This window comes from Babylonia areolata, chromosome 31, assembly GCF_041734735.1.
Source record: "Babylonia areolata isolate BAREFJ2019XMU chromosome 31, ASM4173473v1, whole genome shotgun sequence".
NCBI classification, from domain to species: Eukaryota; Metazoa; Mollusca; class Gastropoda; order Neogastropoda; family Buccinidae; genus Babylonia; species Babylonia areolata.
Window position 1 is genome coordinate 24,629,267 of NC_134906.1, and position 17,541 is coordinate 24,646,807.

Below are 17,541 nucleotides of genomic sequence, written 5' to 3' on the forward strand. Positions count from 1 at the left end.
CCACCACAACCACCACCATCACCACAAGCCACAACCACCACCATCACCACACAAGCCACAACCACCACCACAAGCCACAACCACCACAAATCACCACAAGCCATAACCACCACAAATCACCACAAGCCACAACCACCCCCATCACCACAAGCCACAACCACCACCATCACCACAAGCCACAACCACCACCATCACCACAAGCCACAACCACCACAAGCCACAACCACCACCATCACCACAAGCCACAATCACCACAAGCCACAACCACCACAATCACCACAAGCCACAACCACCACAATCACCACAAGCCACGACCACCACAACCACCACCATCACCACAAGCCACAACCACCACCATCACCACAAACCACAACCATCACCACAAGCCACAACCACCACAAGCCACAACCACCACCACAAGCCACAACCACCACAATCACCACAAGCCACAACCACCACCATCACCACAAGCCACAACCACCACGACCACCACAAGCACCACCATCACCACAAGCCACAACCACCACCATCACCACAAGCCACAACCACCACAAGCCACAAAAGCACAACCACCACAAGCCACAACCACCACCATCACCACAAGCCACAACCACCATGACCACCACAAGCACCACCATCACCACAAGCCACAACCACCACCATCACCACAAGCCACAACCACCACAAGCCACAAAAGCACAACCACCACAAGCCACAACCACCACCATCACCACAAGCCACAACCACCACAAGCCACAAAAGCACAACCACCACAATCACCACAAGCCACAACCACCACCATCACCACAAGCCACAACCACCACAAGCCACAACCATCACAAGCCACAACCACCACCATCACCACAAGCCACAACCACCACCATCACCACAAGCCACAACCACCACAAGCCACAAAACCACAACCACCACCATCACCACCACGCACAAAACACCACTGAACATTCACATAAACCCTACTGAGCACACACACACACACACACACACACACACACCGCACCACACCACACCACGCCACACACAAACACTACTGAACACACACACACACACCACACGACACCACGCCACACGCAAAAACACCACTGAACACTACTGAACACACTCACACACACACACACACACACACCACCACACCACACCACACACTCACATAAACACTACTGAACGAACACACACACACACACACACACCACAAACACACACACACACACACACATCACACCACACACAAAAGCACTACTGAACACTCACACAAACACTACTCAACATATACTTCTGAACACACACACACACACACACACACACACACACACACACACACACAGAGTCATTCCTTCATTTACTCCTTCATCCACATGCTCACTGTATACAAATATCATGGGGTTTATGCAGACTGCAGCTAAGTGTGACTATTTTCTCATCCAAATCACAAATATTAACAGTATAATTTGCGTTTGGTAAGCAACTGATTTCAGATAGCATTTTAACTTCCCTACCTATCATACTTATCTGCTTTATTTCACCTTCAACTGAAATAAACATTTCCCAGCAGTTTGTTCACACGGAGTTTGCCAAATGACTTGTAAATTATCAGTGTTTTGGTAACACTGTTTGATAACGTACACACCATTGTATGATATCAGTGTATTTTGATATTTTCAATTGTAACTTGTGTTACTTCATATTGGAGAACACAAATACATGCTTACATAATTGTTTTCTCCTTCGTGGGCTGAATGCAGTTGTAATTTCTTTTCTTTCTTTTCAAACCATATAGTTTGGAACTGTAAAATGTTGGAATCTGGTTGTATCTGCAGTTATATATAACAGGCGCAGTTTATTTGTATGTTTATTTATAAGAAAAGAACTGTCACAATTGCATGTACAGGATTCTCACACATCAACACTAATGTAAATGAAAGATGCGACAACCAGGTTTGGTTCCAATGTAGAATTCTTCTTAAACAAATTATTACATTTTCTTATAGTTTATATATATATATATACTTTTTGTATCTGATTGTAAACATCAACACATAGAGGGCACACACAACCACACACCCACACATGCATAAAAATAGATATATAGATAGATATACTCACACATATTCTCTCTCTCACTCTCCAGTCAAAAGATCAATCCACCAACTCTCTCTCTCTCTCTCTCTATATATATATATATATATGTGTGTGTGTGTGTGTGTGTGTGTGTGTGTGTGTGTGTGTGTGTTTAAAACTAGATTTGTTTATTTGTGATTCTGCACACTATGGCTGTGTCTGGTCACCAAGACAGGAAAATACTGTAGCCAAGTGTTTGCATGCTGCATACCATGTAATGTTTTGGGGTTTTTTGTTATTTCTAGTGTAATAGAAAAAGGATCTTTAAAAAAAAAAAATAATTAAAAAAAAAGAGATAAAATAAATGAACAATCAGTCAAGAGTATGAATTGTCATTGTTCACCCAGTCATGTCAAATATTTGGAATGAATGAAGTACAAGTAAATTAAGAAGTAATCGCATGAATCCTTAAATAAATTATCAAGTACAGACAGACAGTTGGACAGAGAGACCTGTATAAGGAATAGTACAATATTAGATCAACAAATACAATGCAGAATATATTCACTGAAGGAAAGAGTCAGTGAAAACTGGATGGCAAAAAAGAAAAATAATGATAAAATTAAAACAGGTCAACAATTTAGTAGAAAACTAATAAAATGAAATAATGAATAAATGCAGTTTCATGTTTATAAATAAAATGTTGATGACTTATAGTTATCCATTAAGTGAATAAAATTCAACCAGTGAATATATATAAATGAATATATAAGTATGAACTATGATAAATTTATTCAGTTTATCTAATTGCATGAATGAATAGACAGACAAAATGGCATGCTAAACAACACAGATTTTATTTCATTACATTGTTTGAGATAGTTAACAGATGAGAGACCATTTGATTGATGTAACAATTAATCAAGTGACTGGTGAGTGACAGAATAATTGATCAAATGATTGATTTTGCAATGAATATCAATATCATGCCTGGAAAAGGAACTGAATAATAACTAATAAACAGATAAACTGGATAAGGTGTGTGATGAATAAATTCAAGGACACGCGGTGATGTGTTTAAAAAAAAGTCAAAAGAAAATAAAGAAACAAACAGTATATAAAACAACAAAAACATGTTCTATCCAGCCCTTTCAAATGTAAAAAAAAAAAAAAAAAAAAAAAAAAGAAGTGACAACTACAACATCATCAAAAACAACAACAAAAAAAAAAGAAGTTTTCTGTTTTCTTCCATGCAGCAACTCTCGTTGGGTCTTCTAAAAAAAACTTATTCTTAGATCTGCATACCCTGGGCATTCAAACAAACAGGAGAGAGAGGGGAGGGGGGTTGGGAAGACAGACAAAGAGGCAGACACAGAGACGAGAGAGAGAGAGAGAGAGAGAGAGAGAAACGCACAGACGATCACCATAAGAACTCACTTCTCACACAACAGTTGGCCATGGTGAGAATAATTCCGTAAGCGACGAATGCCAACAGGCTCAACACCCCCAAAGACCGAACTTCTTCCATTTCTTCTTCTTCTTGTTCTCATCCTTGACTCCCTTCCATTCCCGAACCTAGCTTTCCCGTGAAGAAAACACGTACAGTGGAACACGTTGTTAACTGCGCCACTTGATCCCAATTCTAATCTGTGTAAGGCCTGCACGAAGTGTGCAGCAAGTCGGATGTTGACTGACTTCGAAAGTGTTGTGCCGAGTTTCGAGTTTCGCGACTCATTTCCACGCAAGATTTTTCTGGGAAGAAACCTTCTGTGTGTGTGTGTGCGTGTGTGTGTGTGTGCGCGCTTATTTGTTGTTGCTTTTTTTTAAATACTTCGTTCACAGGGATAGTCAATTGTTGTTCGCAGTGGGAGTTGTAGTTCTAATTCGCAGTTGCTGTGAAATTCGGGCTGCTCTCCCCTGGGCGAGCGCGTCGCTACACAACAGCGCCACCCTTTTTTTCTTTTCTTTTTTTTTTTTTTTTTTTTGTATTTTTTCCTGCGTGCAGTTTTATTTGTTTTTCCTATCGAAGTGGATTTTTCTGCAGAATTTTGCCAGGAACAACACTTTTGTTGTTGTGGGTTCTTTTACGTGCGCTAAGTGCATGCTGCACACGGGACCTCGGTTTATCGTCTCATCCGAATGACTAGCGTCCAGACCACCACTCAAGGTCTAGTGGAGAGTGGAGAAAATATCGGCGGCTGAGCCGTGATTCGAACCAGCGCGCTCAGATTCTCTCGCTTCCTAGGCGGACGCGTTACCTCCAGGCCATCACTGCACGTGTTGTTCGTTCTGGCGGTCGATCAGTTGTTGTTCTTCCTGTTCACAAAATTAATGGTGGCCACCAGTTGTTGTTGTTGTTCGCAATGGTTATTTGTCACGGCTGCTGTTTGCAGTGGTTGTCAGTTAATTGTCGCTGTTGTTTGCAGAGATAGCGCCATTGTGAGGGGTGTGTGGTCGGGCAGATGGAAATTTGTAGTTTGTTGTCAGTTCGAGGTTGTTGGGGTTTGTTTGTTTGTTGTTGTTTTTGTGTGGCAGTGAGAGCCAAAAACAAAAAATAAATAAATAAATAATAAAATAAAATAAAATGAAATGAAATAAAATAAGTCAATAAATATAAAAAATAGAAGAGACTAAATTGCGGGGGGGAAAAAAAGAAGAAGAAAACAAGCATTTAATATATAAATAAATAAATAAAGTACAGGGGTTATTTCCCTTAGAAAGTAAATGAAGGCTTAGCTGCTCACATTAAATTTATAATTTGCAGGATCCCACCGCACCCACAACTCACTCACTTGACTACGAGTAATACACAACAACACACAGATACGACAAACAACAATATCAACACCCAGTCATACAGTCTAATCAGGACACCATACAAAAATTTACAAAACAAATATACAGCCTCACTGACAATACACAAATTATAACAGAGACTGCTTTATCATATTCAAACAACCATTTATTAAGGAGTATTTTAGAAGGGGCTTATGGGGTTGACAATGGGTAAAAAAAATAAAAAATTTAAAAAAAGACACAAGAACACACAACCATGCACCTCTAACTTCTCCCACAATTATTTCACAAACAGAAACTACAACCAAAAAAACCTACAAATTTTCCTGTCCTCCTATTAACAAAACCCGGTCCCAAAATTTGGCAAATCCTAATCTTAACCCCTACTAAACCCAATTACTAATCAAAATCCCTCTAAAAAAAAAAATAATAATACTAAAAAAAAACAAAAAACAATATTTTTTTTTTTTTTAAACGCGTGCCGCCGCGCCTCTGCACACAAAACAGACCTTTACATATCAGCCAACGGCAATTTTCAACAAAACAATCTAACACTACATTAGAGCCACAGCAGCTTATCTCAATACTCATTATATAAAAGAGACAATCAACTGTCACTCCTACGTAGCGACAATTAAATCATGCCATTTACAGCATAAACTATCTTTAAGGTAATCACAAAACACACCCTTCAAAACACTGTGGAACACACACACACACACACACACACACACAAACCCTTATTCTTTTCTTTGGTAACATCTTATAAAACTTAAAATATAAGACTGCAAGAACCAGTCCCTGAGATCTCTTGGCACATTTCAAAAATAAGATCCAAACGTGGATGCCCAAAATGGCAAATCGAACGTCAGTGTCAACCACAGTAACACCCCAGCATGCACCTGACAGTGTTATTAAAACACTAACAATATTGTTTGTCGCACCAGTAGCAAACAGTGGCTCCTGTGATAGTCTAACACAGATCAATTCTTTTCTTTCTCAAATGATCCACGTTCCACTCCCGCGTTTTTTTTATTTCATAAAACCCTGAGAAAATCTTAACCAAATCTACTCAATTTGGTGTCATCCTTTTTATAATTCTACAGACAAACAAAATAGTATTTTTCATCAATGTCTAGCAACTATCATTTAATTATACGTACGTACGTACGTGCGTGCGCGCGCGCGCGGCGGCACAAGGCAGCCCATTTAGTTTTGGCGCGAAGCGGAGGGGAGAGGGATGAACAGCGAGCGAGCGCGAAACGTTGGCAAGGTGATAGCCTGGACAGACAGGCAGGCAGTATATGGGGCAGCGCTCTGCCGCACCACTAACTTCGCGCTATTCTCAGCGGAGCGCATGTTACACGGGCAGTGTGTACAGCTGTGAACAGCTTCGCTGCTGCTGATAAACTGTCAGAAATAGGGTGATGTGCTTTTAAAAAAAATAATACTCTGTGTCAGAATGCAACAAGAAGGGCGCTATGGGTGTGAATGGATGTGTGATTCTCTGACAAATTTAACGATACATGTACCAACCATAAGCAGGTTTAATTTCCTACAGGCAATGTACAAGCGATACAAAACTTAGCGAGCACACGAACAGTCTGTTCAGACTGAGGAACACACACGAAACGAAGTTCAAATTCAGCTCTGTGTTGTGTGTGTATACCATTTTAGTTTTAAAAAAAACTTATATCATGATATACATGCATGTCTCCACAATACTAACTGGAAGGAAAATATAGCCGATACTGTTACCTAGAGGTGGCAGACCGCCCCGGAATTAGTGTCAGTATTTAACGGTCAGCTCCACTGAGAACTGCTGCCAGCCACCTAAGTTTCACACTTCTCTCAACATCACGGGAAGAGAGACAGACAGATATGCAGGGGCACTGAGACATACTGAGAAACAGAGGAACGTGTACGGAGAGAGAAAGGGGAGAGGCACAGAGAGGGAGAGAGAGAGAGACAGAGAGAGAGAGAGAGAGAGACGCACACAGAGAGAGGGGGAGAGAGAGATTTACGCCGACTAGATGTTTTGCGTGTCAGTATGTGTGCCTTTGCTTGCGACATGCATTTGGTCAGTCTAAAAGATACACCTTGACGATACCATGCTTTTAGTAAACAATCACAATGTAACGTATGACATGCATTTGTAAGTTCTAAATAACAAAATACATTCCTACCTGAACTTATAAATCCGTATGAATCCTTGTTTGTAGTTGGTAATCCACTCAGTTGAAGTACGACACTAATCTCAATCATTTTTTTCTTTTTTCGTTTTTTCTTACAATGTGTGTGCGGGAGGGAGGGATTCAGGATGGAGAAAAGAACAGGGCTGAAAATTTCTTTATTCTTTATTTTTTTATTTGTGCCGTGATTCTCCTGCTTGGGGTACGACTTGCTGAAGTATGAAGGAGATGATGCTATGGCAGATGATTTGCGGGGTTGTGTGACTATTTTCAACACTATTGGCTGACCTCCAGTTTCGCATCTGACTGTTGATTTGTCTCCTGACTTAAACATTTTCCTGTGTGTTAGTTGTGTGTATAACTTTTCTTCTTCAGTGAGAGATTTATTGAGATCCACATCCTCTGAGTCAACACACACCGTCTTGAGTTTCAATTGTGCGATGGGTGATATAGCTGCGTCAGTGACAGGTGTTTTGGGTATGATTGGAGATGTGTTTGTGCACAGCGGTCTTGTTTTTTTTAACTGGCGTTGATGTGGACTGACAAAATGACGTTGATACACTGTCATCGGTATCTAAGCAGAGGTCAGACGGATAAAAACTTTCATCCGTGCATTTTTTTTACGGGTGCTGATCGTCTATTTTTCGGACGACCAGGCTGACTTTTTGAGTGCTGAAAAGAGCATGTTGTGCACTGATCCAAAGATAGATCTGGATCGAAAGTTGTCCAGATTTCTGACATTCTGTCAATGTCAAGTGCAACATTTTCATTTGCAGTTTTGAACTGAGAATTCCCAAGAGTATGTTTCATTTTTATCAGTTTTTTGTAGCACTTGATACAAATGCATGTGGGATATTTGCCCTCTTCATCATTCGAAACATCTAGACCGAAAAAACTAAACAGTTCAGAAGAATACTTGGCACAAAGTCTTGCATTCAATCCCTTATCTTTATCTCTTCTGAGAACCCGCTCACCACACACACGACACATATTATCCAAACATCTCAAGTGTTCACTGAAGGTGTGTTGTCCAGTCAGCAAAGCTGTCGCTACCGCACCAGATTCCATTTTTGTCGGCACTCACACACACACACTTAGGTCAAATAACTGGATGTAATACAAAAACGCGGACAGTATCTGGTAAATCACACGACACACTTAAAGTTCACATTCACTGGAATCATGTAAACAAAAATGACAGCAAACAAAAATGACTGTGCACGAATATGATGAAATGAAAATCACTTAAATAATACACCTTTCTCTGCTGGAAACATAGCACAAAGAGCGCGGCGGGCGCTCCCCTCCGCCCCCCCCCCCCCCCCCCCCCCCCCTCCCATTCCAGTGGAATCTAGGTCAGCAGCAGTGCTCCTGACGCTCACTGAACTCTGGAATTGCTAAATAGCTCTGCTGGAAGTTAAGTGGCACAGCCGTATGCATTTTTTAAAATCATTTTATACAGAAAATTTACCTTTAAAACAACAGGATAAACTATTACAGGGTGCAGAACATGGCGGCTTCTTGGCGTCTTTGTAAAAACTAAAATCGGACTATTCACATCAAATTTAAAGTATAATCCATAAAATTATTCATATAACAAAAATAATCCAAAAAATAAAATCAAAATACTCTTCAATATTACAAATATTCTTGGTTAATAAATTAAAAAGAAAAGCATTAATAATAAAAATTTAACTTACAAATCTTTTTACCTTAATAACCTACAACACAACAAAACGGGAGGTAATCGGAACTTCAGTCCACACTACCACCTTTGTTACCCGCAGCTAGCTGTCTTCAGGACCACCAGTCTTCAAGCTCAGCCGACGACGGCGGCCGGGACAATTCGCAACATCCAAAATCCCGCAACACCAGACTGGCCACCTAGTAAAAGGGGAGCAGCTGCAGCCACGACTCCACCACCATCAGTCTTCCTGTTTGTCATCAGGTTGCGTGCTGCAGGACAGACTTACAACAGGCCAGTGATGACAAGTCCACTCTGCTCACTCCCAATGCCGATAGAAAGACGATTGAAGACGAGGCCAGAAGGACGTAGGCGTTTGGCGAGAACACCATCTTCTTCTTCTGCGTTCACTCTCGTACCCACACGAGTGGGCTTTTACGTGTATGACCGTTTTTACCCCGCCATGTAGGCACCAATACTCCGTTTTCGGGGGTGTGCATGCTGGGTATGTTCTTGTTTCCATAACCCACCGAACGCTGACATGGATTACAGGATCTTTAACGTGCGTATTTGATCTTCTGCTTGCATATACACACGAAGGGGGTTCAGGCACTAGCAGGTCTGCACATATGCTGACCTGGGAGATCGTAAAAATCTCCACCCTTTACCCACCAGGCGCCGTCACCGTGATTCGAACCCGGGACCCTCAGACTGACAGTCCAACGCTTTAACCTAACCACTCGGCTATTGCGCCCGTCGGCGAGAACACCAAAAACCGACAATGAGTCCCAACCTTCACTGAATGTGACAAAGTTTGAAGCTTTGTCACACACACACACATACACACATACACACACACACACACACATGCAAGCTGTTGACCTTCACCAAACTGTAGAATGTCTGGTTGTCAGCAAATATCACGTACAGTGCCGCATGTCATCGTTGAGAGGAGAGGATAAGACAAGAGTTGGACACAGTTTAGTTGACTCCGTTCCGCTCAATAGTCGCCTGGCAGTTCAGCTGACTGCTAGCAAAGACAGTCCACAGAGCTGGCACAGGTGAAGACAACTATTCGCAGATTGAAATGTGATACTTGTTTGTTCTTCAGACCCAAAGGTAACGCTACAAATTACGTTGTTGACAAGACCAGTTATTTAAAAAAAAAAAATAATAAATAAAAAAAGAGACCAGAAAGGTTACAAAAAGATATTTTATCATTCCCAACAACAGGTGTTTTCTTTGAAAGGACACTATCTGTATACTTAAAAGTTAACATTTGTCTGTTCTTTACACCTAATGGTAACACTTCGTACTTTGTTGACATGACCTGTTATCAAAAAAAGAAGATTTCTAATAGATATTTTACTATTTCCAGCTGACAGGTACTTGAAGATATTCAATAAACGCATAAAGAATCGCGGTTTTTAACAAAAGCTTCAATGATGTCCAATCTCACAGGCTGTTCTGAGTGACGATGTGTGTCATTCATCCACCCCCACCCCCCCCCCCCCCCCCCCACACACACACATCCCCCCCCCCTCCCCACCCCCACTCCCCCCGTTTCGCGTTGTCTACACGCAATGGATGTCTCTGGATATATTATCTTAAAGCAGCATGACGGTGATCACCCATGATAACCCCCTCGATCCCCCCCACCCCCTCACCCCCCCCCTCCCCAAACACACACACACACACAAAAACACCCCCCAAAAAACAATAACAACAACAAAACAAAACGTGCTGTATGTAGAAACCTACTGACTTTAAACAGTGGAAAGATTATTTTTATTTTATTTTATGGGGCTTGTTTTGCTATCACTCTGTTGTGTCTAATTTTGTTAAAAATGGTGGGGGTTTTTTGTGTGTTTTTTTGTTGTTGTTTTTTAAGCTCTATCTGTATTATATATTTTTCACAGACTTCGCATTACTGAATTTTTCCAGCTGAGTTAACAAAAGTATTCAGATTCTTATTCTGGCCGTGCGATATCTGCATGGGACCCGTGACATACAATTAAAATGAACAAACAAACAAACAAACAAACAACAAGACAAAAAAAAAACAAAAAAAAAAAAACACCCTCAATGTCTATCATTTCATGTACTCCTTTTTACCGAAGTGGTGAATAAACTGTCCCTCTCTTGTCATGATCTCCTTTTTTTTGTTTGGCGATAAAATAAAATCTAAATTAAAAAAAAAAAAAAAAAACCACACTACCAAAACAAAAAAACAAAAAAAAACACACAAAAAAAGAAGAAAACCATGGCAGGTAACATATACAGGTGGTATTAGATGGCCAAAAAACATGCAGAGGAAACTTGATAGGAGATGAAATCCATGTAGCATATGCGCGACAGAGAGAGACAGAGAGAAAAAAAGGGCCGGGGGTGGGGGCTGGGGGGGGGGGGGGGGGGGGGGACGGAGAGAGCGAGAGAGAGAGAGAGAGAGAGAGAGAGAGAGAGAGAGAGAGAGAGAGAGAGAGAGAGAGAAAACATTTGCGATATTTCGTCGTCGTTGTTGTTGTTGTTGTTTTTCCTTTTTATATAACAAAATAGACACTTATCCCACCCCACCCTCACACACTGATTCGACTTCTGTCACTCCACTTCACCCCCCCCCCCCCCCAAACCCCCACCCCCTTCCGCCCCCCCTCCCCTTCAACCTCCCACTCGTTGACACACACGAATTCACTCCTTGACAAACCTTTCCTCATCCCCATTTGCGGTCACACACACACACACACACACACACACACACACACACACACACACGTACATGACTTATTCAAAGTTCTTAACTATTTTTAGAATAGTTTGATGAATGGATAAAATGCAAATGAAGCATCGAACCTTGACCAAAGTCTGTAACAGAATGTGTCATGAGATCAAAGAAGGGACTGTTTTACAAGCTGCAAAGCTTGTTTTTGTCCCTAACCTACTACTACTACTACTACTACTACTACTGCATGACTTTGACATGTGTGAACCAAAATGACGGAGGCTACCAGCAGCTGAAAACCGGAAGTTGGTGTCAGTCGACAAAGGAAGATGAGATCAAGAAGCTTCAGTGTTCGTGTTGTGTGACTACATCCACACAAGCTGTCAGCATGCAATTAAAATCGAGTGACAGCGGTTTGAAGACCCATGTTTTACATTTATTTGCTTATTTATCATCATTGTTGTCTTATTTATTTTTTTATTTTTTTTTAAAATTATTACTACTACCTTTTTTATATCATAATTATTATTTATTTATTTATGTAAGCTTAGCTATTATTTTATTCACCTTTTTTCTCTCTCTCTCTCTCTCTCTCTCTCTCAAGGCCTGACTAAGCGCGTTGGGTTACGCTGCTGGTCAGGCATCTGCTTGGCAGATGTGGTGTAGCGTATATGGATTTGTCCGAACGCAGTGACGCCTCCTTGAGCTACTGAAACTGAAACTGAAACTGAAAACGCAAATTCCAAAAGCTAAACAGCCCGATACGAGGTTACGTTCAACGATCGACCTCCCCACGGGTAAGAAAGAGTCGAAGAGATGCCTTTGATCCCGGCAGACCTCAACATAGAGGATACTTTACTGGATTTGAGGGCAGATTTGCCAAATGAATTATCAAAAGATGCAATGTCATCCAGGTTCGCTGATGGTAGCTGTTTATGGATGAAGGTAGCAATGAAACGCAAAACTCCTATCAGTTTTGAATTATGCAAAAGAGGTTTACCAGCGAGAAATTGATAAATTAACAAATATATGATAGAAAATGGACTAGCCTTATCACTGGGAAAAAAACAAAAAAAAACAAGAAAAAACAACCAACCGAGTACGATGCTTTTTACTCGGGATCCGATCCCGAAAAGCTTCCTGTGTTTACTGTAAACGGTGTCATCATGAGTTATACGCAAACTGTCAAATTCCAAGTTTTTCTCACATCCTAACTTACCTGAAACTACCACATCGAGTAAAAAAAAAAAAAAAAAAAAAAAAAAAAGTTTAAATCTTATTTTAAAAAATTGTTAGAAAACAACACTGGGCACAGGACGTCAAAACACTTATCTTTGTCAACTGCCTTCGTGCGTTCAAAACTGACCTATACCCAAGTGGTGTTTTTAGTGCGCCACAACATCTGTTAAAGAAGTTACAAGTATCGATTGCAAAGCGGACAAACTTGATCTTGGAGTTCACACGTATCTACTTTAGGAACTCACAGAGAAGCAGGAGTATTAATCCTCGATGAAAACAGAAAAGCATCTGCCGCAAAATGTGTTCAGTAGATCTAAAATCGAATACGGATTTTGCGAGAGCAAGGTTTCGGTTGCGCATGCGCACTAGAGCCTATCCATAAAAGGGAAAGGGGCGGAGTTTATCTATAAAAAGCGCGAGCACGTGTCCGGTAGGTTAGTAGATCGTCATATTTCTCTCCGTTTGCATGTTTTACAAACAATGTGGTCGTTTACGGTTGCCAACGTCGAGGGGCTGTCTGCATGCTTTCCAATTCTCACCGGACAGTACCACGTGCTGGTGCTATTTTTATCTGACAGACACGTCTAGCGCAAACACAAACGGCTCTAGCTCCGCCCCTTTTCTCTGCATTCAAATTTTGTATTACGTGTAGCTGACACATTTTGTACTTTCCAAAGTCAATTCAGGTCTAGATTGGAAGCTGCTAGGCAAATCTCGCTCTCTGCCATAAATGAAGCCAAACCGTAGCTTTATTAGGCTTTTATTTTGAATAAACCTTCACCGACGTCACAGTGTCAGACTCTGGTGAGAAACTGGCTTGATTCAAATCGCCCGCCATTTATAGTCCGGTTCAGGCTTTAAAGACTATCAATACTTTTGCTGAAGACATTCTGGGTGCTTCAGAGGCTGGTGTAAACAGCATTACTGTTAGACCATCCTTCTCAACCATTCCATCGTGGGAATTGAGAAAAGCAGTCTTTGATATTGACCATACACATTTACATAAAAACGGCTCGCCTAACTCTGTATGCTGTCACATGGAAAATGATTACAAACAAAAAAATATAAATTCATACAGATGGTTCTGTACTTGACTATGGTAAAGGAGGAGCAGATTTTATAATACCAGAATTGTGCCACGAGAAAATGTATCACTTGGGTAAACATTTTTTCCATCTTTACTGCCGAATTAGTTGCCATACTTATGGCCTTACAATCACAGACAGAAGTGCTCATTGTACCAGTTTCAGTTTCAGTAGCTCAAGGAGGCGTCACTGCGGTCGGACAAATCCATATACGCTACACCACATCTGCCAAGCAGATGCCTGACCAGCAGCGTAACCCAATGTGCTTAGTCAGGTCTTGAAAACAAAAAACAAAACAAAAAAAAAACCAAAAAAAACCCCAAAAAAACAGCACAACATAAAATCCCAGGTACAGCCTTCATTACAACCAACACAACTGGTAGAAAAACCGAACCAGTTAGCAGTGGCTCACTGCCAAGAAGAAACAGCGTCAATATCAGACGATGGCTTGCTTTTTTTTTTTTTTTTTTTTTTTTTTTTAAAGAGAGAGAGTCCCTTGCTAAAAATTCATCGATTTAACTCTCTCCATACGAACGGCGAAAGAGACGACGTTTAACAGCGTTTCAGCCCAATTACCATCATCAAAATATTGCAAGCGGAAGGCTCTTATACTAAAGACGTGAATGTTGACAAAGAATACCACAATTCTGACGACAGAAGCTAAAGATTGGGGTCATTCAGACACCCACTGGACATCCGAGGGGTCTGTGTAGAGGAGAAGAGAGGACTGGCCGTACTGAGTGAGTCAATCAAAGATCTTGTGAGAGAATTTAGGTGACCAAACTGCCAGTCTGGAAAGCGCTGTATCAAACAAACATCATATCTATAATTATCACCTTGCGCCATAGCATGGATGGAACACTTTTTTTTTTCACAAACTTTAAATCATAAACGTTCCTTCTGTATGTTTACCTGAAGGACCCGATAATGATAATGCTAGATGGCTAACACACACACACACACACACACACACACACACACACACACACACACACACACTGCTGCTGTTGCTGTTGCTTGGTTCCTTCTGTTTACTGAAATACTCGCAGCATTGCTGCATGGCCCGACAAGAAAAATCGTTTGTGCAAACAATTGTCAGTGCATCCATGGCAACCTGCAAGCACAAACACACACACACACACGCTCCCCTGCCCCCACCTCTCCCCCCCACACACAACACACACATGCAACACACACACACACACACACACACACACACACACACACAACACAACACACATCGCCCCTGTCCCCATCTCCCCCCCCACACACACACACACAACACAGACAAACAAACACACACACACACACACACACACACACCACCTGTATGAACGCACACAGACCCACAAACACACACACCCAAACACAAAACACACACACACACACACACACACACACACACACACACACAACACACACACATACACACACCTGCATGCACGCACACAGACCCACAAACACACACACACACCTGCATGCACGCACACAGACCCACAAACACACACCCAAACACAAAACACACACACACATAACACACGAACACACACACACACACGCGCGCGCGCGCGCGCGCACCCCCTCCCCCCACCTCCCACACACACGCCCCCCTGCCCCCACCTCCCCCCCCACACACACACAACGCACACATACAACACACACAAACAAACACACACACACACACACACACACACACACACACACACACGCACAAACACGCACACACACACACACACACACACACAGACGACACTTCCAAAATGGCGGAGACTACATTAAGAGGATAATTTCTTTGCTGTAAGAAGTTGCCGCAAACGTTTTGAAGAAATGAGAACAAGAAAATCGAGCGGGATCCAGCTGCACCTGTACACAGTAAAACCGCTCAGAGCAATGAGGCGACCGGTTTACAACGAGCCTGTGATTGCACAACTTAATTTCCATGTGGATTAATAAAGTGTTTTTGATTTGATTTGATTTGACAGAAAACGAGCAAGCCACCAAGACAAAACTGCCTTTCAAAAGAAGAAAAAAAGATGTTGAAAAATCGTATGACGAAAAGACGACGGGTGACGTAAAAAGTACAACGGCTAGAAGTACGTGTTCTGCAAAGAAAGAAGAAAATGGGGAATTTCCCAAGGTAACTTCTTCTTTTTCTGCGTTCGTGGGCTGCAACTCCCACGTTCACTCGTATATATGCGAGTGGGCTTTTACGTGTATGACCGTTTTTAACCTGCCATGTAGGCAGCCATACTCCGTTTTCGGGGGTGTGCATGCTGGATGTGTTCTTGTTTCCATAACCCACCGAACGCTGACATGGATTACACGATCTTTAACGTGTGTATTTGATCTTTTGCAGCATATATGTTGACCTGGGAGATCGGAAAAATCTCCACCCTTTACCCACCAGGCGCCGTCACCGTGATTCGAACTCGGGACCCTCAGATTGAAAGTCCAACGCTTTAACCATTCGGCTATTGAACCCGTCACCCAAAGTAACAATTCTCCACGATTCCGTGCTACCAAGTTGCCCAATATCAAATGACTCACAAAACAAGTTTCTATCAAATCAGGAAAAGGCAGAAATCTTTGTTGAAATGTTTGCGAAAAATAGCAAATACGAAGGCTTATCACCTGCGTGTAAAACACACAGAGACAGAGAAGAAAATAGTGCTTTATACAGTGATCCCATTCCGCAAAATGACTTGTGGTTTAATTCTCACATTACATATGAGGAGTTACAAACCGCTATACCTTCCCTTAGCAATTAAAAAAAAGTTCAGTTGGCATCGATACACTATCTAATGTGATACTAAAACACATTCCAAAAAAACAATGTATCGTTTTCCTACACAAAATATATCAGAAATGTTGGATATCTGGAACTGTACCACTGTACCGGTTTTAAAAGCAGGAAAACCTAAACGTAATAAAAATAGCTACAGGCCTATTGCTTTGACCTCGCATGTCAGTAAATTAATGGAAAAAATAGTCCCGTTTAGAATAATAACTTACTGCGAAAAATACAATATCATTCCAGTGAACCAGGCTGGCTTTAGAAAAGGAAGATCAACAGTCGAACACCAAGTAAAGATTACAACTCAAATAAAACATCAGTTTGCCCGCAGAACAAGTGTACTAGCAACGTTTTTTGACGTTAAAAAAAAAACACCCCAACAACCTACGATCAGGTTTGGCACAAACGTCTGTTATACAAACTGAAATCAGTTGGAATATCTGGTAATCTCTGTGGGTTTATAAAAAGCTTTTTATCTAATAAGAATTGTTAATCGTCTAATATCACTGATAGTGAAAAGACGCTAAACTAAAGAACGAACACACACACAACAACCACATATTACTCACTTGGTTTTGAACTGTAGGGCATGATGAAGAGAAAAAATGTGCACGACACTGGAGGTGACATGTGCTAAACAGACCTATTTCATCGGCATCGATTTTTCTCCCCCTCCTCCTCCCATTTTTTATCCGTCCCAGCTTGGGGTGACAACGCAACCACATCAAAAATGCAGTGTGCACGACAGCCACCACGTTTGTGCTGCGTCATAGAAAGGGCGTAGCTGGGCGTATTGATTGTACATTGACGGCAAGTCGCTCACCTGCCGTGAGAGGAGAAGTTAAAGAGGGAGAAGAGTAGGACACAGTGTGTATGATCGCTCCCAATGTTGGTTCGCTTTCGTTCCTGATGTGTTGGAAAATAAATAGATGAATACATGAATAAATGAATGAATG

At 41.5% G+C, this 17,541-nt stretch overlaps 1 protein-coding gene across 3 annotated transcripts in view; it reads right to left on the reverse strand.

Moving 5' to 3' along the window:
* Positions 1-17,275, reverse strand: part of LOC143276316 (galactoside alpha-(1,2)-fucosyltransferase 1-like) — a 294,798-nt gene extending 277,523 nt beyond the window's left edge. For 2 of the 3 annotated variants that reach the window (XR_013053548.1, XM_076580821.1), the window contains exon 1: positions 3,514-3,916. Coding sequence is in view for 2 of the 3 variants with exons in the window: in XM_076580821.1 (XP_076436936.1) it covers positions 3,514-3,604 (91 nt within the window). In the remaining variant the exon portion in view is untranslated. Of the gene's footprint in view, positions 1-3,513; positions 3,917-17,154 lie in introns of those variants that run through there. The other variant, XM_076580822.1, reaches the window with a different exon arrangement.
* Between the last annotated feature and the right edge of the window lie 266 nt (positions 17,276-17,541).